The following is a 23,749-nucleotide window of genomic DNA, read 5'->3' on the forward strand; positions in this document are numbered from 1 at the left end:
GAATGAAAGAGGATCATTACTACAGGCATTGAAATAATAGCAAGGGAATTTTTCTAACAAATTTATGGCTCTAAGTTCTACCACTCAAGTGAAATGGACAATTTCTTTGAAAGAGACAACATACCAAAACTCCCTCAAGAATAAACCAATAACCTAAACAATCCTATAAGTATTGCAGAGCTTAAATTCATAGTTAAAATCCCCCAGAAAAGAAATGTTGAGGCCAATCAGTTTTACTGGCAAACATGTGGATGGATCTCAAATGCATTATACCAAGTAAGGAAAGCCAGACTTTAAAGAATGCATCTATGACATTCTGGAAAAGGCAAACTGTGTGGATGGAAGTCTAGATTAGCTGTTTCAAGGGACTATGGGCAGAAGGACTCTAAAGGGGAAGGCAATGGGATTCTTCTATAGTTTGATTGTGGTGGTAACATGACTGCAAGCATTTTTCAAAACTTGCATGATTCGATTCATTTTACTGTGTGTAAATTATACTTTAATAAGAATGGTTTTTGACCAGGTGGATGACAGATATATATAAGTAGTGACTGATGTAACAGAACTGAGTAGGCCACGGAGAAAGCAGAAAACATCCTGATCTACAATACAGAATCCTCAGGAAGAAGCGGTGTGTCTAGCTCTGACTGTGGGAGGGGTTGATACACCCAGGAGTGTCCAGGGAAAACTAAGAAGAAGTTACAACCCTAAATCTTCCCCCCACTCCACAACTTCAGGCTATGTGCCTCACTGACTATTGCAGACAATCTAGAGTTCTATTTTCTGCAGAGTAACAAGCAAAATCCACAGTTTAGGGCCCTGGGTGCCAGCGTTAGGTTACAAGCATTAAGACATGGTATACACAATGCAGATTATTAAAACACAACTACCTTCTACCTGAGTTCCCAGAGTCTGCAGTAAGACCCCTGCCTCAGGAAGGAGCCTGAGATCATGTGTACAAGCTGACAAGCTTAGAGGGATGTCCTGAAGTTACTGACATCACAGGCTACCCATGACTCACCCAGCACTGTCCACACCCGAGTTTCCAATCACTTTTCATTCCAGTAGTCTTAATTTCAAATGGAAAACAAAGGAAGAGCAGACATCGAAGGAAAGCCTCCAACATGGAAAATAAACATCAATTCAAGCAAGTGAAAATAGCAGTTTGGTGGAAATTAACTCAGCTTGGAGAAGTTCCTTCAGGTTTAGACAAAAATGATGAGCACATTCCATGTTGTTCCTCCCACTACTCACAACCACACAAGTCACACACAGGAGATTTTGAAAGGATAAATAGACTAGCTAGGGGCCACAGGACTTGAAGAGCAGCTCAGTGGGGAGTTCCCTACAGTGTTTCTTTCCTCCCATGTGTCCAACTTGGATGTAGAGGAGCCTGTGACCTGGAAATGCCCACACACAAGCATGCATACACACTCTTTCTCACACACATATGCTCACACACATTCACACACACCGACTCACACACACACTCAGAAACACACTCATACACTCTGACACACACACATGCACACACTGACTCACACACATACACACTCAAACATACACTCACATACACTCACACATACCTACACTCACTCTGAGACACACTCTCCCACACATGCACACACGCCCTCACACTCACACATATACACTCATACACACTCTCACATACATACACATATGCCAACACACATGCTCACAGTCACACACATACACTATCACACACTCACATACCCACACATTCTCACATTCACACACCTACACTCACACTCACACACAGTTTCCCAGACATGCACGCACACTTTCACACACTCACACATATACACTCACACACAGTCTCACACGCTCACTCTCACACACACACATATACATTCACACATGCTCACAGTCACACACATACACTCACACATACCCACACTCTCACAGACTCACACACATACACTCTCACATGCTTACACATTCATGCTCATACACTCACACATGCTCACAGTCACACAATACACTCTCACATGCTCGACACACACCCATACTCTCACATGCTTACATACTCTCACACGCTTACACTCTCACACACACACATGCTCACAGGCACACACATACACTCTCACATGCTCACAGCCACACTCTCACATGCTTACACACTCACTCTCACACATGTTCACAGTCACACAATACACTATCACATGCTCTCACAGTCACACATGCTCACAGTCACACATATATGCTCACACGCTCACACATACCCACACCCTGACATGCTTACACACTCTCACATGCTCACACACTCTCCCATTCTCACATGCTCACACACTCTCACATGCTCACAGAATCTCACACATGTTCACACACATACTCTCACACATTAGTCTTAACTAAACCCACAGACCAGGGTGGCCCAACATGATGGAACGCTCTAACCATCCTTCCTATTCTCAAGGCAGACATGGGGAAAGCTCCACACTCTGCCCCCCAAAAGGTGCCTCAGAAGCAGAATTCATCAGCGGAAGGCCAACTTCCAACCCCTTCCCCCACAGTAAGGTGGTCCCTGCAGAACCTGCAGGCTGAGATATCTCAGCCTCAGCATTATTGACCTTGGGTCTGGACAGTTCTTGGTTCTGGGAGGGTGGCAGCAGGTGCACTGTAGGCTACTTAGCAGCGTCCCTGAACAACCCACTAGATGCCAATACCACACCCCCCAATTTTGATCATCGACAATGGCTCCTGACATTACCTAATGTCCCCTGGGAACATCACTCCTGGTTGAGAACCAATGCCATGTGTCCACACCCCCTGCAGGACGGGCCCTCTTCTCTCCCCACCCCAGAATAGGAGGCACCACTCTTTCCCATCCCAAGCCTGCAGTGACGGGATGCAGGTGGAGTCCTGTCCCTTGGGAAACATGAAGGTGGACAGACAGGCCAGAACACATGAGCCGGAATGTACAATCGGAGTGACCCCAAGAGTGGGCTGTCTGGGAGCAAGGCCACCAGAGACTGGCTCCCTGATGGGGAATGAGGAGCCTGCAGCCTGCGGGTACTCCAGGAGGAGGGAGCCTGCCCACGTGGCTGGGACACCACGTGTCTGCTCAAAACAAGTAGTCAGGGTTCCCGCCAATGTTCCTGGTGTCTTGTGCCCTGCTCCATGGAGCTGCACGCCCTCATGTGTTCTGTGTTGTCACGTGCCCCCTGCCATGGCACTGTGGTGCCCTCATGTGTTCCCGGTGTTTCGTGCCCCACGCCGAGGCGCTGCGGTGCCCTCACGTGTTCTGTGCTGTCACGTGCTCTGCGCCGAGGCGCTGCGGTGCCCTCACGTGTTCTGTGCTGTCACGTGCCCTACGCCGAGGCGCTGCGGTGCCCTCACATCTTCCTGGCGTCGCATGCCCCAGCAGGGTTGCAAGTCGGTCGAGGTCCTGCCCTTGAACCCCTGGGACCCTCCCACCTCATGGCTTCCCAGCCATCTGTCCCTCATGCTGTGCTTGGAGCCTTGCTGCCTGCAGCCCCCAGCCTCATCCTGCTCCTACTCCTCCTGCCCCCCACCCGAGTTGCAGCCATAGCCCACGGACACCCCAGGATCAAGGGTGTCTCCTTGAACCGAGACGTGGGTAGGACCCTTCCCAGCCCAAGTTGAAGGGGTCCTAGGGGCGATTTCGGGGCTTCTTTTTCCGTGGGGTGGAGGCCCCCCCTCTGCCCCTCTCTGCCCCTCCCAACCCCTCCCTGCTCCTCTCCTCCTTTCACGCCCTTCCCTGCACCTCCCCACCCCCCTCCTCAGCACTTTCCCTTACCTGCCTTCCCTTTCCTACCCTCACTCTCATCCCCTCCCTTGCCCTGGCCTCCCTTCCTTGGCCCTCCCCCCAACTTCCCCTCCCATTCCCTCTCATGCCTCATCCCTCCCTGTCTTTCCCTTCCCCTGCCCTCTTCCTGACCTCCCCAAACCTTCCCTTCCCTTCTCACCCAGAGGCAGGACCTCTCTGCCACTCTGTGTTTCTCCCCAACCCAACCCACCTGCCACTGCTGATAACTTGCAGACTCTGTCCCTTTCTCCTCAGCCTGTGGCCATCGTTACATACAGGGGAAGATTGTGGGGGGCGTGGATGTCCCAGAGAGGAAGTGGCCATGGCAGGTCAGCGTGCACTATGCAGGCTTCCACGTCTGCGGAGGGTCCATCATCGATGAGTACTGGATCCTGTCAGCAGCCCACTGCTTCCAGAAGTGAGTGGGCAGCACCAGATGCCATTCCCTAGGAGGTCCAGGGCCTCTGGGGTTGACCACGTGGGCTACCTACAGCTGGGACTTCCCAGAAGTGGGGGAGAGAGTGGGGCCCAGCACACAGTTCCAGCCAGGGCAGCCTCTCCTCTCACAGGGCTTAAGGCTCCTTGGGGGCCATTGGCTCTTTGGGACAGGTGTGGAGCCTCGTCATAGGATGAGAGGTAAGAGGAAACATCACAGGAGAGGTGAGGAAAGACGTACCTTCATGGGCGACTCACTGCACACCTGAGTTCACCCTCCTGGGCTGATGGTGAGCAACATGTCATGATGAGTCCCTGAATCCTCCATGGGCCCAGCTTAGGACTTCTTTGGGGGCAGTTTTCCTAGACAACCAGGATCCCAGTGTGCTGCAGGAGTTTGCTTTTCCATATCCTGGCTGAGAGCCGGGAGACCCAGGCCACCATGCTCCAGGCCTCCCTGGGCCTGTGAACTCCTAGGAGACTTCCCTTCCCAGGTACATGGTGCACAAGCCACTGTGCCTCTGTCCTCTGTCCCCACAGAGAGAAGAACACTGAAGCATTTGATATGTACGTGGGCCTTGTGGACCTCAGGGTTGCAAGCAATCACACCCAGTGGTTCGAGGTGAACAAGGTGATCATTCACCCTACGTATGAAGTGTACCACCCTATTGGAGGAGACATTGCCCTGGTGCAGCTGAAATCTCGCATTGTGTTTTCTGACTCTGTGCTCCCAGTCTGCGTCGCACCCCCAGATGTGAACCTTCAGAATGTCATTTGCTGGGCTACAGGATGGGGAGTCATCTCCCAACAAGGTAAGAGAACTAAGGGGTCAGTCTCTTAATTGGAGCTTGTGAAGGATGGCAGCTCTGTGTCACTACAGAGAAGAATGAATTCTGTCAGTTATGGGAGTGCAGGTGTCTGGAGACTGGAAATCCCACCCATCAATCACTATTTCTTTATCAGTGTGCAGTTTTGTTATCCCTGGCTGTCTTTGTTGTGTACAGAGAAGGAGTTACATCGATTCTGAGTACAGAATGTATATTTAGTATATTGAAAATACAAATACAGATTTCAAAACAGAGTTTTCCTTAAGATTCTAAATTCAACTTATAAACAATCTTTTTAAACTTATTTTAAAAATGGGGGCACCCGGGTGGCTTAGTCAGTTAAGCATCCAACTTTGGCCCAGGTCATCTCACAGTTTGTGATTTCAAGCCCCGCATCAAGCTCTCTGCTGTCAGCAGAAAGCCTGGAGCTTTCTTCAGATCCTCTGTACCTCTCTCTCTGCCCCTCCCTCACTCATACCATCTTTGTTTCTAAAATAAAAATAAACATAAAAAAATTAAAAATCTATTAGTTATTTTAGTTTTCTCCATAATGGCCTCATATTTTCTTTCTAGTTTATACCTGAGTGCTTTAGAATTTTTATGGTTACTGAATATTTTATTTTCTTTTTTTAACATTTATTTATAATTTTTGAAAGAGAGAGAGAGAGAGACAAAGCATGAGTGGGCAAGGGGTAGAGAGAGGAGGAGACACAGAATCCGAAGCAGGCTCCAGGCTCCGAGCTGTCAGCACAGACCCCAACATGGGGCTTGAACTCACAAACTGCAAGATCATGACCTGAGCCGAACTTGAACACTTAACTGACTGAGCCACCCAGGCGCCCCTGAAAACTTTTTTTTTTTTTTGTATTTGCTGATTAGTGACAGCTATTGATTTTTGCACATTGATTTTTCCAGCCACCTTATAGAACTCACTTTTAATACCTTGTCAATTTAGTATTTGGAAAAGAAACATCCTATTTTTTTTCCAAATAATGACTGTTTCATCATTTCTTTTCCCATATTTTCATCTTTTATTTTTTTATTTTTTGGTCTTATTGCAATGATGCTAGGTCTCCTCTTATTTTCTATTTTAATGAAAATCCTTCTAATAACTTGCTATAAATTTGTGGTCTGGTCTGGAGACTTTAGATTAATCTTATACCAGTTTAAGAAAGATTAATGTCTGCTTTACTTAATTAAAAAAATTTACTGAATTTAGGCTGCTAGAAATTCAAATTAGAAAGTTATAACTTTATCACGTTCAATGTAATTTCCATGGTAACAAAGAAAATATCTGTAGAATATACACAAAAGGAAATGAAGAGGGAATTTAAACGTTTCACTACAGAAAAAAAGTGTTTAAGCACAAAAGAAGACTGTAATTCAAGAAATGATGGACAAAAAGATACAGGGCATAGAGAAAACAAATAGAACCATGACAGAAGTCTTTCCTTATCAGTAATTACTTTAAATGTAAATAGATTAAATTCTCCAATCAAAAGACAGAGATTAGAAGAATGGATAAAAATACATGATCCAATTCTGTGCTGTTTGTGAAACTCACCTGAGATCCAAGGGCACAAACAAGTTGAAAATGAAAGGACAGAAAAAGATATTCATGCAAGCAGTGACCAAAAGAGAGCAGGGTGGCTATACTATTACCAAATTAAATAGACTCTTAAAAAAAAGTTACAAGAGACAAAGAAGGACATTATAGATGAATAAAAGGTTTACACATCAGGAAGATATAAAAATTATAACCATTACACACCTAAAGACAAACCATCAAAATATATGAAGCAAAAACTGACAGAACTGAAAGGAGCACTAGACAGCTCTACCGTAATAGTTGGAGATTTCAATATGCCTCTCTCAACAATGGACTGAACAACTAGACAGAAGATAAGGAAGGAAAGAGAGGACTCTAACATCACAATGAACCAACTAGATGTAGCAGACACACATAGACACCCACTCCGCAGCAGCCACACACAAGTACACTTGTGAAATTTTTCAGGATAGACCATACATTAGGCCACAAAGTCCCAGTATATCTTAAAGGTAAATATCTTACAAAATATCTTCTCTGACCCAGACAGGGTGAAGTAGAAATCAGTAATATAAAGAAAATGGAAAAATTCACAAAACCATGAAAAGTAAACAACACATTCTTAAATAACGAATGGATCAAAGAAAAAAATCACAAGGAAAATTACAAAATACTTAGAGACAAATAAGAAAAGAACTAAAATGCAACATACCAAAACGTATGGGGTGCAGCAAAAACAGTACTATGGGGAAAAATTGTAGCTATGCCATTTATTCTTTTATAAAAGAAGTACTTAACATTTATAAAGAAGAAAGACCTCCGATAAATAACTTCACTTTACAACTTAAGAAACAAAAGAAGAACAAACTAAACCAAAGCTAGCAGAAAGCAAACAATAACTAGAAAGCAGAGAAAATTAAATGGAGATGAGAAAAAAATAGTCAATAAGACCAATGTTAGTTATATGAAAAGACCAACAAAATGAACAAACCTTTAGCTAGCCTGACTACAAAAATGAAACTGAGAACACCACTACTGACATCACATAAATAAAAGGATTTTAAGAGAATACTAGACATAACTCCACGCCAACAAGTCTGATAACATACATGAAAGGGAAAAATTCCTAGAAATGCCCAAATTACCAAAACTGACTCCAGAGAAACTTAAAACTCCAAGTGAGTTGTAACAAGTAAGCAAGTTGGTATTCACAAACCTCTCAACAATAAAAGTCTAGGACGAGGTGGCCTCCCTGATGAACACTACCAAAGATTTAAAGAAAAGTTAACGGCAATTCTTCTCAAATGATATTTGAAAAACATAGGAGAGAAGAGAACACTCACCTCATTCTATGGAGCCAACATTACACTGATCCCAAAGCAAGACACAAAAGTATGAGACACTATTCTTCATGAATGTAGATGTAAAAATCCTCAACAAGACACTAACAAACTTAATTCAACAGCACATTAAATCCCAAATACAAAATCTAACAGCACACCTAAAGGAAATAGAAGCAGAACGGCAAAGACACCCCACACTCAGCAGAAGAAGAGAAATAATAAAGATCAGAGCAGAAATAAACAATACAGAATGTAAAAACACAGTAGAGCAGATCAATGAAACCAAGAGTTGGTTTTTTTAAAACATAAACAAAATTGATAAACCTCTAGTCAGGCTTCTCAAAAAGAAAAGGGAGATGACCCAAATAGATAAAATCACGAATGAAAATAGCATTATTACAACCAATCCCTCAGAAATACAAGCAATTATCAGGGAATACTATGAAAAATTATATGCCAACCAACTGGACAACCTGGAAGAAATAGACAAATTCCTAAACGCCCACACTCTTCCAAAACTCAATCAGGAGGAAATAGAAAATTTGAACAGACCCATAACTAGTGAAGAAATTGAATCAGTTATCAAAAATCTACCAATAAATAAGAGTCCAGGACCAGATGGCTTCTGCGGGGAATTCCACCAGACATTTAAAGCAGAGATAATACCTATCCTTCTCAAGCTGTACCAAAAGATAGAAAAGAAAGGAAAACTTCCAGACTCATTCTATGAAGCCAGCATTACTTTGATTCCCAAACCAGAGATTCAGCAAAAAAAGAGAACTACAGGCCAATATCCCTGATGAATATGGATGCAAAAATTCTCAATAAGATACTAGCAAATCGAATTCAACAGCATATAAAAAGAATTATTCACCATGATCAAGTGGGATTCTTTCCTGGGCTGCAGAGCTGGTTCAACATTTGCAAATCAATCAGTGTGATACATCACATTAATAAAAGAAAAGAAAAGAAACATATGATCCTGTCAATCGATGCAGAAAAAGCAGTTGACAAAATACAGCATCCTTTCTTAATAAAAACCCTCGAGAAAGTCAGGAGAAAAGGAACATACTTAAATATCATAAAAGCCATTTATGAAAAACCTACAGCTAATATCCTCAATGGGGAAAAACTGAGAGCTTTCCCCCTGAGATCAGGAACACGACTGGGATGTCTACTCTCACTGCTGTTGTTTAACGTAGTGTTGGAAGTCCTAGCATCAGCAATCAGACAACAAAATGAAATCAAAGGCATCAAAATTGGCAAAGATGAAGTCAAGCTTTCACTTTTTGCAGATGACCTGATATTATACAGGAAAACCCAATAGACTCCACCAAAAGTCTGCTAGAACTGATACATGAATTCAGCAAAGTCGTAGAATACAAAATTAGTATACAGAAATCAGTTACATTCCTATACAATAATGAAGCAACAGAAAGAGAAATAAAGAAACTGACGCCATTCACAATCGCACCAAGAATCATAAAATACCTAGGAATAAACCTAATCAAAGATGTAAAAGATCTGTATGCTGAAAACTATAGAAAGCTTATGAAGGAAATTGGAGAAGATACAAAGAAATGGAAAAACCTTCCATGATCATGGATTGGAAGAATAAATATTGTTAAAATGTCAATACTACCAAAGCAATCTACATATTCAATGCAATCCCAATCAAAACTGCACCAGCATTCTTCTCGAAGCTATAACAGGCAATCCTAAAATTTGTATGGAACCCAAATAGCCAAAGTAATACTGAAGAAGAAGACCAAAGCGGGAGGCATCACAATCCCAGACATTAGCCTCTACTACAAAGCTGTCATCATCAAGACAGCATGATATTGGCACAAAAACAGACACATAGACCAATGGAATAGAACAGAGACCCCAGAATTGGATCCGCAAATATATGGCCAACTAATCTTTGACAAAGCAGGAAAGAGTATCCAATGGAAAAAAGACAGTGTCTTTAAGAAATGGTGCTGGGAGAACTGGACAGCAACATGCAGAAGAATGAAACTAGACCACTTTCTTATGCCATTCACAAAAATAAACTCAAAATGGATACAGGACCTGAATGTGAGACAGGAAACCATTAAAGCCCTAGAGGAGAAAGCAGGAAAAAAACCTCTCTGACCTAAGCAGCAGCAATTTCTTACTTGACACATCGCCAAAAGCAAGGGAATTAAAAGCAAAAATGAACTATTGGGACCACATCCAGATAAATAGCTTCTGCACTCCAAAGGAAACCATCAACAAAACTAAAAGGCAACCTACGGAATGGGAAAAGATTTGCAAATGACATATCAGACAAAGGGTTAGTATCCAAAATCTATAAAGAACTCACCAAACTCCACACCCGGAAAACAAATAATCCAGTGAAGAAGTGGACAGAAGACATGAATAGATACTTCTCTAAAGAAGACATCTAGATGGCCAACAGGCACAATGTCACTTCTCAACAGGGAAATACAAATCAAAACCACACTGAGATACCACTTCTCGCCAGAGTGGCTAAAATGAACAAATCAGGAGACTACAGATGCTGGAGGGGATGTGGAGAAACTGTTGCACTGTTGGTGGGAGTGCAAACTTGTGCAGCCACTCTGGAAAACAGTATGGAGGTTCCTCAAAAAATTAAAAATAGGTCTACCTTATGAGCCACCAATAGCACTGCTAGGAATTTACCCAAGGGATACAGGAGTGCTGATGCATAGGGGCACTTGTGCCCCAATGTTTATAGCAGCACTCTCAACAATAGCCAAATTATGGAAAGAGCCTAAATGTCCATCAACTGAAGAATGGATACAGAAGATGTGGTTTACATATACAATGGAATACTACTTGGCAATGAGAAAGAATAAAATCTGGCCTTTTGCAGCAACATGGATGGAACTGGAGGGTATTATGCTAAGTGAAATAAGTCATACAGAGAAAGACCGATACCATATGTTTTCACTCTTATGTGGATCCTGAGAAACTTAACAGAAAACCATGGGTGAGGGGAAGGAGGAAAAAAAGTTACATATAGGGAAGGAGGCAAACCATAAGAGACTCTTAAATACTGAGAATAAACTGAGGGTTGATGGGAGGGTGGGGGAGAGGGGAAAGTGGGTGATGGGCATTGAGGAGAGCACCTGTTGGGATGAGCACTGGGTGTTTTATGGAAACCAATTTGACAATAAATTATATAATTAATACATACATACAAACATACATACATACATACCATTATGCCATCAAAATAAAAAAACAGCGCATTAAAAGGATTATACACTTTGGGGCATCTGGGTGGCTTGGTCGGTTAAGTGTCTGACTCTTGGTTTCAACTCAGGTCATGATCTCATGGTTCGTGAGCTTGTGCCTGGCATCAGGTTCTGGGCTGACAGCACGGAGGCTGCTTGGGATTTCTCTTGCCCTCTCTCTCTCCTACTTACCCACTTGAGCTCTCTCTCTCCCTCAAAAAGTAAATAAATAAACATTAAAAAAGGATTATACACTTCAACAAAGTGTTATTTGTCCCAGGAATACAAAGGAGGCTCAGCATGCAAAAATTAACCAATAGAACACACCACATTAAAGGAATGAAGGAGAACCCATATGTTCAGCTCAAGTGATGCAGAAAAGCCTCTGACTGGATCCAATGTCCTTTCATGAAGAAAAAAGCCAGTCAAAAAGTAGGAAGAGGGGAGTACTTCCTTGGCACGACTAAGGACATTTATGAACAACCCGCAGCCAGTATCTTACCCAGCAGAGAAAGGTGGACAACTGATGCCTAAAATCATGAGCAGGATAAGAAGGCCACTCTCACCGCTGACATTTTGTATTGTACCAGAAGCTTCAGACAGTTAAGTTAGGCAAGAAAAAGAAAGAAAAGTCACCCAAATTCCAAGTAATCCTAAAAACCAACACATAAAACCAACCACTACAAACAAGAAACAATTTCAGCAAAGTTGCAGGATAAAGATCAACACACGCAAAAGTTAACTGAGTTTCTATATGCCTTCATTGAACAATCACAAAATGACATTAAGAAAATAATACTACATCATCTGAAAGAAAAGCTACCTTTAGTAAATTCAGCCAAGGAGGTGAAGACCTGTAAACCAAGTGCTACAAAACATTGCCAGGGGGATTTTGAAAGACCTAAATAAATGGAAAGGCAGTTTGTGTTCACGGGTTAGAAGACAAATTTGTCACAATGTCAGCACCACCCAAAGTGGCCTGCATGTCCAGTGCCTTTTCTGAAGAAATGTAAAAGTTGATTCTTAAGTTCATATGGAATTGGAAGGGTCCCTATGTAGCCAAAACACACTCTTGGAGGAGAAGATCAAAGCTGGACAGACTCACAGTTCCCACTTTCAAAATATTGTAAAGTTATAGATATCAAGACAATGTGATTCTAGCACAAGGACAGATTCATAGACCACCCCCTGTGTACACGTGTGCCTTTGTACATGTGTGTTTGCATGTGTGTGTACAGGTGTGTGCATGTGCATGTATGCATGTGGGGTGAGGGGTGCACATGCATGGGTGTGAGTTCATGTGTGAGTGTGTGCATGCGTGTATATCTGTTACATTTTTGTTGAATGCCAGACATTGTAGAACATTTAGAACTGAAACCTGTGAACCCCAGAATAGACCCTTCTCTGCTGAGTCATTAGTGGGGTGGTGAGGGCGGGGAAGTCTGGTGAGAATTTGAGCTGGGTTGCAGGTTCTGCTGTTGCTCTGGCTGCCTTCAGTGCACCAGAGGCTCAGGTCCCTCCATGGTGGCTGCTGGATGTGGGGCCTGGGGTGTCTCTCTGTTCCTGCTCCTCCTTTTACCTCAGCACCTCTGCACACCTGTGGCACGTTGTCGCCTACCCTCTGGGGGGCAACTGGTGCTGGGGAGGAGGATCCCCGAGTTGCCCTGGTCCAGCCTTGGTCCCTGGCAGTGCTGTGGGCCCATTGGAAATGGGCCTCTGTGCACAGTTGCTGGCACACCTGGGGCAGCTGCACTCGACTCTGTGTCCTGGGACAAGAGTATCTTTTGGTCCTCCCGACCAATGGAAGGCTCATGGTCCACAGGTGAGAAAGGAAGCAAGCTGTACTCTTGCAGTCCTCCAGTGGCAGCTGGCCATCCCCTGGCCTCCTGCGTGGAGGGGCTCTCTCTCTGGACCCCTGCCCTGTCTCCTGTATTGTCCCATGGCTCTCGGTGGAGACTTAGAGGAAAGACCTACTAGTGAGTGCAAACCTCTCGTGTGGCTTCCGAGCATTCTGAGCTGGTGTGCTGGCCACACCTACACAAGCCATTGAAATTATTGCTGACTACTTTCCATGCACATCTTCCTTCCACCTCTTCCCTTGTGCTCTGCCAGGCTCATCAGTTTGATCCTCCGTCCACCAGCTGCATGGGGCTGTGGCGGCCGTGAGAGTGTGATGGATAGCTTACACTACACGTCCTCTGTCTCCACCACTGTCTGGGTGGTCAGCAAGACTCTCCACTCTGGGATGGCTGGAACTCGGTATCTCAGGCCCCTGTGAGCTCTGGGGGCTGTGGAGTCCACCCCACCATCCTCTGCCCATCCTCCCCATGGGATTGTCTGTACCCTCCACACGCACGGCTCAGGACCCAGCAGCAGGCTGAGGGAGCCTAGACTCTGTGTCCTCTGGGCCTCCTTCTCTCTGCAACACCCTCCCTGTGGTGTCCACCTTGGGGTTCCAGCTGCCCGGGTACCTGGGGACATTCCCCACCCGAGGGGCATGGGTCCCTTGAGGTCTTGCCTCATCTGCTATGTGTTCCCTGGACAGCCACAATGTAGGAAAGCAGTTGTGTCCTGTGCAGACACATTGCTACTTGCTTATGGCAGGAGAGAAGTGCACTCCTTGTTGCCCTGCATGGTCACAGTGGAGAGGTTTACAGCCAGCGTGTTTCCCAATGCACTTTACTGGGCTGCCTCTTCCAGCACTGCAAACCCTGGTTTGTGGGTGCTCTGTTGCTCTGCGTGCCCGTTTGCACCACCTGCCTTGTCCGTGGCTCCTCTCCTGACATTGCCCTGCCTGCGCAGCCAGTGTCAACCACAAACGCTGCTGACTCCTGCTTTGGGTCACCTTCTCTAGCTCCAAAAGTGGTTCCCCAGGTGCCCCTGGAGGGTTCTCTGCCTTCCCCAAATGGGCACCCCTTTGACACCAGGGTCGCACGGGTCTGCAGCCTGTGCAAACAGCTTTTCTTCAGTCACAGCGATGCCCAGAGCCATGGGAACCTCTCACACATGGGCCAGGAGAGCACAGGTTTCTGGGACCAATGACTGTGCCCATCAAGGTAGACTGAGGCACGCAGGGGTGACACCGGCAAAACCCAGAGGTTCTTTATTTTGCACACAGTGCCCTCCACTCAGCCACCTGGGGACTGGGCTGACAGAGGCTTGTTTGGTCCCCAGCTGCAGCAGTGGGAGGGAACAGGCTAGAACGTGGCGTGGCCCTTCCCGCTGCTTTAGGAAGACTCACATGACACATATATTTCATACCCACTGAGCAAACCAGGCACCCCAGTGCAGAGAGGGAGCCATGAGGAGGGCGGGAGCAGGAGGAGCCTCAGGGTAAGCCAGCTGGGCCCCAGGACCACAGGTGCCTTGGGGACCCCTCACTGGGCCTGCACTCCTTTCTGACAGGCCACACCTCAGACAAGCTGCAGGAGGCACAGATGCCCCTGATCTCACTGCCCCTGTGCCAGCTGCTCTACGGACACCTGTCATATATTATGATGGACATGCTGTGTGCCGGGGACATCAAGAACATGAAGACTGTGTGCGAGGTGCTTCCCTCTGAGGGGCAGGGGCCAAGCCTGGGGCTCTCAGATGTTCACCTGCTTTGAGCCAGGGGGCACTTTGGGAGTGGGAGGTGGTCCCAGATGGCCTGTCCCCTGTAGGGCTCAGGAGCACATCACCATGTGGCCTTCAGCTGGGCGGGAGTCTTGGGTGGCTTATGCGGCTCCAGTTAGCACTCAGCACCCTGTGGACCCCAGCACTGCCAGAACAGCCCAGGCTCCACGTCTTCCCGGGGCCTTGCCCACTATCTGTCACCCCATGGCACCATCCCCCCCCCCCCCCCCCCCCGCTGGCAGGACAGTGCCTGGAGCACAGCCTGCCTGCAGCAGAGCTTGGCACCGGCAAAGTGAGGCTGAGTGTGTGGGATGCAGGAGGCTGCAGACCCTGAACTCCCCATTCACAGGAACCCCCTCTCTTTTCCAGGGTGACTCTGGTGGCCCACTCGTCTGTGAATTCAACCACACCTGGTTGCAGGTTGGAGTGGTGAGCTGGGGCCGTGGCTGCACATACCCTATGTATCCTGCAGTTTATGCGCGGGTCTCCTATTTCTCAAAGTGGATCCATTATCACATAGAGCACACACCCCTGCCTCTTCAGCCACTCCCCACCCTCTCCTCCATGCTATGCGCCACCCTCAGTGTCCCTGTGACCATGCTGGCTGTCCTATTAATGTTGTGAGGGCCACCGGCCAGGCCCAGATGTGGGGCCACATCTCACCACAAAAGGGCCCAGTGCTCTGGGCTGAGATGTGGTAAGATATTAAATGTTTACCAAGTGAGCATCCCGGAGGTGCTATGTCGTCTGTCCACTCAGAGCACAGGCCTCCTCACGAAGACAGAGTGTGTATATCGCCTGGCACTCAGTGGCCTTATCAGGGTGACAGGCAGCAAGGGGAGAAGCACAGGCCACCCGGCCATCAGTGTCGGGACATTGAATCCAGGTGCAGCCAAAGCCAGCAGAGTTTTAAATGCTCAGACCTGTCAGTGTCAAAGAGTTTTTAAGTACCCAAATTTCCAATATGAAAATTGAAAGATGTGAGCTGAGAGTAGGCATTCGGAAGAACTAAAAAGATGAACACAGACATCAGGGGGGCAAATGCCAAGAAAACACCAAAACTAACATTCTAAACATCTGGTTTTGGAAAAAAAATCAAAAAGTAAGAAGTCACTAACTTCATCAAGATATAAGCTGGGGCCCCTGGGTGGCTCACTCAGTTAAGTGCCAGACTTTGGCTCAGGTCATGATCTCGCTGGGTTTGAGCCCCACGTTGGGCTCTGCTGACAGCTCAGAGCCTGGAGCCTGCTTCAGATTCTGTGTCTCCCTTGCTCTCTGCCCCTCCCCTGCTCACACTCTGTCTCTCTCTCTCTCTCTCTTTCGCTCTCTCTCTCAAAAATAAATAAACATTTAAAAAAAGATATAAGCTGAGAGCAAAAAATACACAAAACAAGAAATGACAAGGGGGAAATATTAAAGAAAAAAATCTCTGAAATCATAAAAGGTATTGTATAATTCTATGTAAATAATTTTAAAATGAAACATTTCACTTTTTAGAAAGAAATTTACCAAAGGTAACCACAGTAGAGATGGAAGGTTCAAATAGGCCAAAGTCTGGAGAAGAAGTGGAGATGTTTCAGAAGGAATTTAAAAGCCCTTGGTTGAGGGTTCCTTGGGAACCTGTCAAACCTTCTGCTGAGGGCTATCCCTGTGCTGCTACGCAGGCCACACGCAGACTGGGGAGAGGCTTCCAGACTCACCCTGGTGGTGCACGTGCATGAACACACCTGACCACACGTAAGCAGGGGACTGCCACAGTCCAGCTTACAGTTCAGAAGTCCTGGTGAAGGACTAGTCGCCAGAATCCAACTTTAAGATAGCACGTTGTAATCAAGTAGGATTTACTCCAGGAATGCAAGGATCCCATAAGTGTAATTCACATATTAATGACTTCCTTAATGAGACTAATATTAATGAAGAGGCTTTTAACAAATTCAAAACCCATTTTCCAAAAATAAAAGGAAAGAAAGTAAAGATAGCTATTGCTAGTAAGGTACACACTGCCTTGGCCTAAAAGCCGTCCTTTCCTTGGTGGGGAAACAGTGCATTCCTGCTAAGGCTGGGTCACAGGAACATCGCTCCTGTGTCTCCTGACCCTTCACACCACTGGAACAGCAGCCGCCACAGCTGTGGAAGAGAACCATCCGGGCAAGCAGGAAAGAGACATTGAAACTATGTCAGAAAACTTAGAGCACATCCAGAGCACACAAGAGGACAATGTGCAACTCCCAGAGACGGTAAGAATACTCGGTAAAGTCACCAGACAAAACATGACAAAAGCAGAATGGGTTCCGGCCAGGAGATATAGCAGAAGGGAAGAAGACACCTGTTACAGTAGCGGCGAAAGAGAGAAGATACCTACAGCCTTAACAAGAAATGTGAACGTCCATATAAGGAAATGTTTAAAATGCTTCTGGTGGGGGTGGGGAGGGAGAAAGAACAAGGAAAAGTAGATTTGAACAAATGTTAACACAGTCTTTCTCAGGCAAAGCAACCCTAGTGTGTGCATGCACGTGTGCATGAGTGTGTGTGCATGTGTGTGTGCATGCAAGCATGTGTGTGTGTGCACATGTGTGTGTATTTCTGGAGCTAAATAGTTGATTTTGAGGTTTATATCAAAACAGAAGAAAGAACACTGAGGAATAAAGCTACATATGAAGGCCAGTGACATGGGGGGAATTACCCCAGCAGACACTGAAATGTTGCATCATTATAACAGGCCATGGATACGGGATAGTGTGTGTCTGTGCATAAGACACTCAAAACGGGGCCCAAGTACATGTGGGAAATCAGTGTATGACTAATGTGTTAATTTAAGTCGCTGGAGGTATTAAGTTTTCAAAACTGCAATTTGGCATGGCCAAATAGTTTGTCCCAGAAACAGCGTACATCCACCCAAGTACACTTTATCCCAGGAATTTAAGAATGATTGAACATAACCACATTCATCCCATGTAGCATGCGAGAACTATTCACTGAGTGCTGCAGTGTGCCGAGTGCTGTCAGGCCCCACAGTGACAAGAGGGACCTGAGTGGTTCATCCGCTGTCATTGGCCCTGTATTCTGGCAAGAAGCTGAGAGAGCTGCAGTCGGGGCCAGAGCATCTTTGTGGCCTTTAGCGCCTGCATCACTTGAATGTTTTATCTGTCCTCTGTCACCCTCCTTTGCCATCCAGGGCCCCTGGAGACCCAGCTAAAGAGACCTTTTTACATGGAGTAGGCTCCCTGCTAAGAGGTGAGTAATCACTAGCCATCTGGGCAACTTGCTTGGAGGCACCAGCCAGAAGCAGGTCTACAAGCGAGGGTTTAGGTCAGGATGTGTGCTCTGTGCTGCCAGGAATACACCTGCTAATGCAGTGTGTGCACAGAGAGAGCACCACACATAACCTGTCCCCATTTGGATGGAATCGCTGGAAGCACTGCTGAATGCTGTACCAATTGAGCAGAAGACTGCAAGTCCCAACAGAATGCCAGCCGGCCTTTGGCCCTTAGCCACTCTCTGCACAGGCCTTGGTGAGGCCACTGCAGGAGTGAGCGTGCCAGGGACACAGCGCCCACACCTCACTGAGTGAGCCCCAGAGCATCACTCATGAGAATCAGGCAGCAACTTAAATGCCTTGGTTTCAGGGTAATCTGTGCACTTTCCCGGTATTCTCAATCAGACTAAAATTCCAATAATGACAGGCAGGGAGTAACCTAGTCAAAACAGCAACGAGAACAAAAAAAAAAAAAAAAAGAGAGAGCCAAAAATGCAAACTGGAAAAAATGCAAAAAGACTTGAAAGAGACAAAACCTCTCAAGACATCACCATGGAAACTAGAATCTCTGATGTTGAAATCACGAGGAAAATAGGATAACCAGTAGAGAGAGTGTGGAAGGGACAACAGAAGAGCCGAGTGGCTGGCGAGACACTCCAGCCGGGGGTGGAAGAGAAAAGGTGGGGGTGACCATGGGGCTAGCGGGCCCACAGGGTGACCCTAGCAGGGCCCCGTACAGGGAAGGCACTTGTGATCCAGGTGGCATTCCGGTCACATCCGCAGGGAATCTACAGAGAACATACATTGAGAAGCTTCTCCAACCAATGTTTAAAAGAATTTTGGGAAGGAAAAAAAAAAAGAGAGGGAGAGAGCCAAACCATAAGAGACTCTTAAAAACTGAGAATAAACTGAGGGTTGATGGGGGGTGGAAGGGAGGGGAGGGTGGGTGATGGGTATTGAGAAGGGCACCTGTTGGGATGAGCACTGGGTATTGTATGGAAACCAATTTGACCATAAATTTCATGTTAAAAAAAAAGAATTCTGGAGCCAAACTTTTATGATGTCTTGGTTATGTTCTCCAAGACTAATGTTTTCACTTACTGTTTTGTCTTTAAACTGTTTTTTTTAATTGTGGTAAATACACATTACATAACATTTACCATTTTTGCCATTCTTTAAATTTAATTTTTTTTTAATTTTTAAAAATGTTTTTATTTATTTTTGAGTCAGAGAGAGACAGAGCATGAGAAGGGGAGGGGCAGAGAGAAAGGGAGACACAGAATCGGAAGCAGGCTCCAGGCTCTGAGCTGTCAGCACAGAGCCTGACGTGGGGCTCAAACTCACAGACTATGAGATCATGACCTGAGCTGAAGTCAGACGCCCAACCGACTGAGCCACCCAGGTGCCCCTACCATTTTAGCCATTTTTAAGCATACAGTGACTTTAGTGGCATTAAGTGAATTTACATTGTTGGACATCCATCACTACTATACATGTCCAGGATGTTTCCTTCTTCCATTAAGCAATAACTCCTATACAGTGCGCCACCCCCAGCCCCTGACAACTACCATCCCAAGTCCTGTCACCATGAACTATCCTATTCTACTCTCCCCATGTAAGTCCGACGACACACTGTCTTTTTGCATCAGGCTTATGTCACTCAGCATATTTCCAGGGTTCATCTATGTAATGTGTACCAGAACTTAATTCCTTTTCCAGAGCAAATAATATTCCAGTATATGTATATGCTACATTTCCTGTATCCATTCATCTGCAGGTGGACGTTTGGTTTGCTTCCATGTCTTGTCTACTGAGGAAAATACCACTGTGCACATTTGTATACAAATATTTGTTTGAGTCCTGCTTTCAGTTCTTTTGTATATATGCCCACAAGTACAATTATTGGGTCATATGGTAATTCTATATTTAGTTTTGGGACGAACTACCCAAACTATTTTCCCTGGGCAGCTGGACCATTTCACGTCCTCAACAACAGTGCATGAGGGGTCCAATTTCTCCACATCCTTGCCAGCACCTGTACTTTTCCGATTTTATTTTATTTTATTTTATTTTATTTTATTTTATTTTATTGAGAGAGAGAGCATGAGTCAGGGACCAGGTGGAAAGAGAGGGAGAATCCCAAGCAGTCTCCACATTCAGTGTGGAGCTTGAAGCAGGGCTCAATCCCATGACTGTGGGATCATGACCTGAGCCAAAATCGAGAGTGGGACATCAACCAACTGAGCCACCCGGGCACCCCCTGATTATTTTATAATAGCCACTGTAAAGTGTGTAGAGTGGTATCTCATGTTTTGCATTTCTGATGATGAGTGATATTGACATATTTTTGTGTGTTTATGGCCATTTCTTTGGAAAAATATCTGTTCAAACCCATTGCCCATTTTTGATTTGGTCATTTGGTTTTTGGTGTAGAGTTGTAGGAGCTCATTATACCTTCTGGATATTAATCCATTATAAGACATGTAATTTTCAAATATTTTCTCCCATTCTGTAGACTGTCCTTTTAATTTTTCTTTTTCTGGTGGAGAAACAAACTCACACACAACATAAAACTTAACATTTTAACCATTTTTAGTGTATATTTCAGTGGCATTAAGTACATTCACACTGTTGTGCAGCCATCCCCACCATCCATCTCCAGAACTATTTTCATCTTGCAAAACTGAAACTCTGCCAATTAAACAATAACTCCCCATTGCCTCTTCCCCATTTAGAAATGCGCATTCTACTGTTCCACTTCTATGAGTGTGACTGTTCTAGGCTCATTTAAGTGGAATCCTACAGTCTTTGTCCTTTTGTGGCCAGCTTCTTTTCACAGTGTTCTCAAGGTTCATCCATGTTGTAGCATATGTCAAAATTTCCTTACTTTTTTGGGTGGAATAATATTCCATTGAATGTATTTACCACATCTGCCCATTCATCCATCCACCGATGGACATTCGTGTTGCTTCCACCTCTTGGATATTGTGAATATTGCTGCTATGAACATGCATGTGCCAATATCTCTTCAAGACTCTGCTTTCAATTTTGGGGGGTATATATGCTGAAGTGGAATTTCTGGGTCATAGGGTAGTTTTACAAATTTTGGGGGAACTTCCATACTGTTTTCCACCATAGCCGCACCATTTTACATTCATACCAACAGTGCATGAGGGTTCCAATTTGTCCACATCCTTATCAACATTGTTGTTTTCTATTTTTTTGATAGTAGTCATTCTAATGGATGTGTGGTAACACTTCATTATTTTTAATTTGCATTCCTCTAATGACTAATTATGTTGAGCATTTTTTCATGTTCTTTTTGGCCATTTGTATATCATCTTTGGAGAAATGTCTATTCAAGTCTTTAGCTGATATTTAAAATAAGGTTATTTGTGTCTTTGATGTTGAATTATAGGAATTCTTTATATATTTTAGATATTAATTTCTTACCAGATATATAATTTGCCAATATTTTTCCCATTCTATAGGTTTCCAACTATGTTGGTTATGTCCTTTGATGCACAGTTTTTAAGTTTCATGTAGTTCCTTCTTGTCTGTTTTTGCTTTTGTTTCATGTGCTTTTGGTGTCATATCCAAGAAAGCATTACCAAAACCAATATCATGGAAGCTTTTCTCCATATGAATTTTGGGATGAATTTTTAATTTCTGCAACCAATACCATTGGAATTTTGATAGGGATGGTGTTGAGTCCGTAGATTGCTTTGGGTCATATTTACAACTTAACCACATTATGCACCCAGTGCATGATCATGGGATGCCTTTCCATTTATTGGTACTTCTTTAATTTCTTCCAGCAGTGTTGTGTGCTTTTCAGTGTACAAGTTTTCCACCTCTAGGGTAAGTTAATTTGAAGTATTTTATTCTTGTTAATAGTATTGTATATGGAATTGTTTTTGTTAACTTCCTTTTTATTCATTGTTAGTGTATATAAACGTGAATGATTTCTATTGGTTTTGTCTCTTGCAACTTTCCTGATTCGTGTATTCTAATAAGTGTTTTTTGTGGAATCTTTAAAATTCTCTACATAGAAAATCATGTCGTTTATGAGCAGAGATAATTTTATTTCTTCTTTCCCAATTTAGATACCTTTTATTTCTTTTCTAGCTAACTTCCCTGGCCAGGACTTCCAGCATAAGGTTAAAAAAGAAGTGGCAAAAGTGGGTATCCTTGTTTTGTTCCTGATCTTAGATGAACTGCTTTCAGTCTTTCACCATTGAGTATGATGTTTGCTTGGGTTTATCATATGGCCCTTTTTTGGCAGTTCCCTTCTTTTTTTTTAAGTTTGTTTATTTTGAGAGAGAGGAAGAGAGCACAAGTAGGGGAGGGGAAGAGACAAAAGGAGAGAGAGAATCCCAAGCAGGCTCTGCACTGCCAGCAACTGGCATGGAACCCGACACAGGGTACAATTTCACAAACTGAGATCATGACCTGAGCCAAAATCCAGAGTTGTACACTTAACCAACTGAGCCACCCAGCCACCCAATGAAGCTCCCTTCTATTCCTAACTTGTTGAATGTTTTTACCATGAAAGGGTGTTGGATTTTGTCAAATGCTTTTCTGCACCAAGATAATCATGTGGCTTTCATCCACATTCTGTTAATGTCATTATTACATTGATTGATTTTTAAAAACATTTTTAATGATTATTTATTTTTGAGAGAGAGGGGTAGGAGGGGCAGAGAGAGACAGAGACACAGAATCTGAGCTGTCAGCACAGAGCCCAGTACAAGGCTCCAACTCATGAGTGGTGAGATCATGACTTAAGCTGAAGTTGGACCCCAACCGACTGAGCCACCCAGGCACCCCACATTGATTGGTTTTTGAATGTTGAGCTATCTTTGCATTCCAGGAATAAATCTCACTTGGTCATGTTGTATAATCCTTTTCATGTGCTATTGAATTCATTTTGCTATTTTTTTTGATGATTTTTGCATCAGTATTTATGAGGGATATTGTTGTTTCGTGGGGAAAAACCCATTGTCTGGATCTGGAATCAGGGTGATGCTGACCTCAAGAATGAGTTTGGGCGTGTTCCCTCTTCAAATTTTAGGAAGAGTTTAAGAAGGATTAGTGTTGGTTCTTTGAGAAGTATAGACATTTTAACTATATATATTCTTTCATAAGCAAGAAATGTTTTCCCATTTCTTTGTGTCATCTTCCATTTCTTTCATCAGTGTTATAGTTCTCAGAGCACAGATATTTTTACCTCTTTCATAAGGTTTATTCCTAAATATCTTAATGTTTTGGTATAATTGTAAATAGGATTGATTCCTTAATTTCTCTTTCTGCTGCTTCATTATTGGTGTATAGAAATGCAACAGACTGCTGTACACTGATTTTGTATCCTGTGACTTTACTCAACTTGTTTATCAGTTCTAGAAGTTTTTGGTGGAGTCTTTCAGGTTTTCTTTACATAGTATTATGTCATCTGCAATACTGAAACTTTGACTTCTTCCTTGCTGACTTGGATGCCTTTTATTTCTTTTTGTTGTCTGCTGAGGCCAGGACTTCGAGTACTATGTTAAATAACAGTGATGAGAGTGGATATCCTTGGCTTGTTCCTGACTGTAGAGGAAAGGCTCTCGGTTTTTTCTCATTGAGGGTGATGTTAGCTAGATGGCCTTTATTATGTTAGGTATATTTCCTCTAAACCTACTTTGTTGAG

At 44.3% G+C, this 23,749-nt stretch overlaps 1 protein-coding gene across 1 annotated transcript; it reads left to right on the forward strand.

The window, feature by feature from the left end:
* The first annotated feature begins 3,380 nt into the window (after positions 1 to 3,380).
* PRSS38 (serine protease 38) lies at positions 3,381 to 15,428 on the forward strand. Its single transcript, XM_060634009.1, has 5 exons — positions 3,381 to 3,601; positions 4,046 to 4,208; positions 4,766 to 5,037; positions 14,595 to 14,737; positions 15,174 to 15,428. Exons 1-5 carry the CDS (start codon positions 3,442 to 3,444, stop codon positions 15,426 to 15,428), a joined length of 993 nt encoding a protein of 330 aa, XP_060489992.1. The 5' UTR covers positions 3,381 to 3,441.
* Positions 15,429 to 23,749: the final 8,321 nt, after the last annotated feature.

The sequence above is a fragment of the Panthera onca genome, chromosome A1 (assembly GCF_046562875.1).
Source record: "Panthera onca isolate mPanOnc1 chromosome A1, mPanOnc1 haplotype 2, whole genome shotgun sequence".
Classification (NCBI taxonomy): Eukaryota; Metazoa; Chordata; class Mammalia; order Carnivora; family Felidae; genus Panthera; species Panthera onca.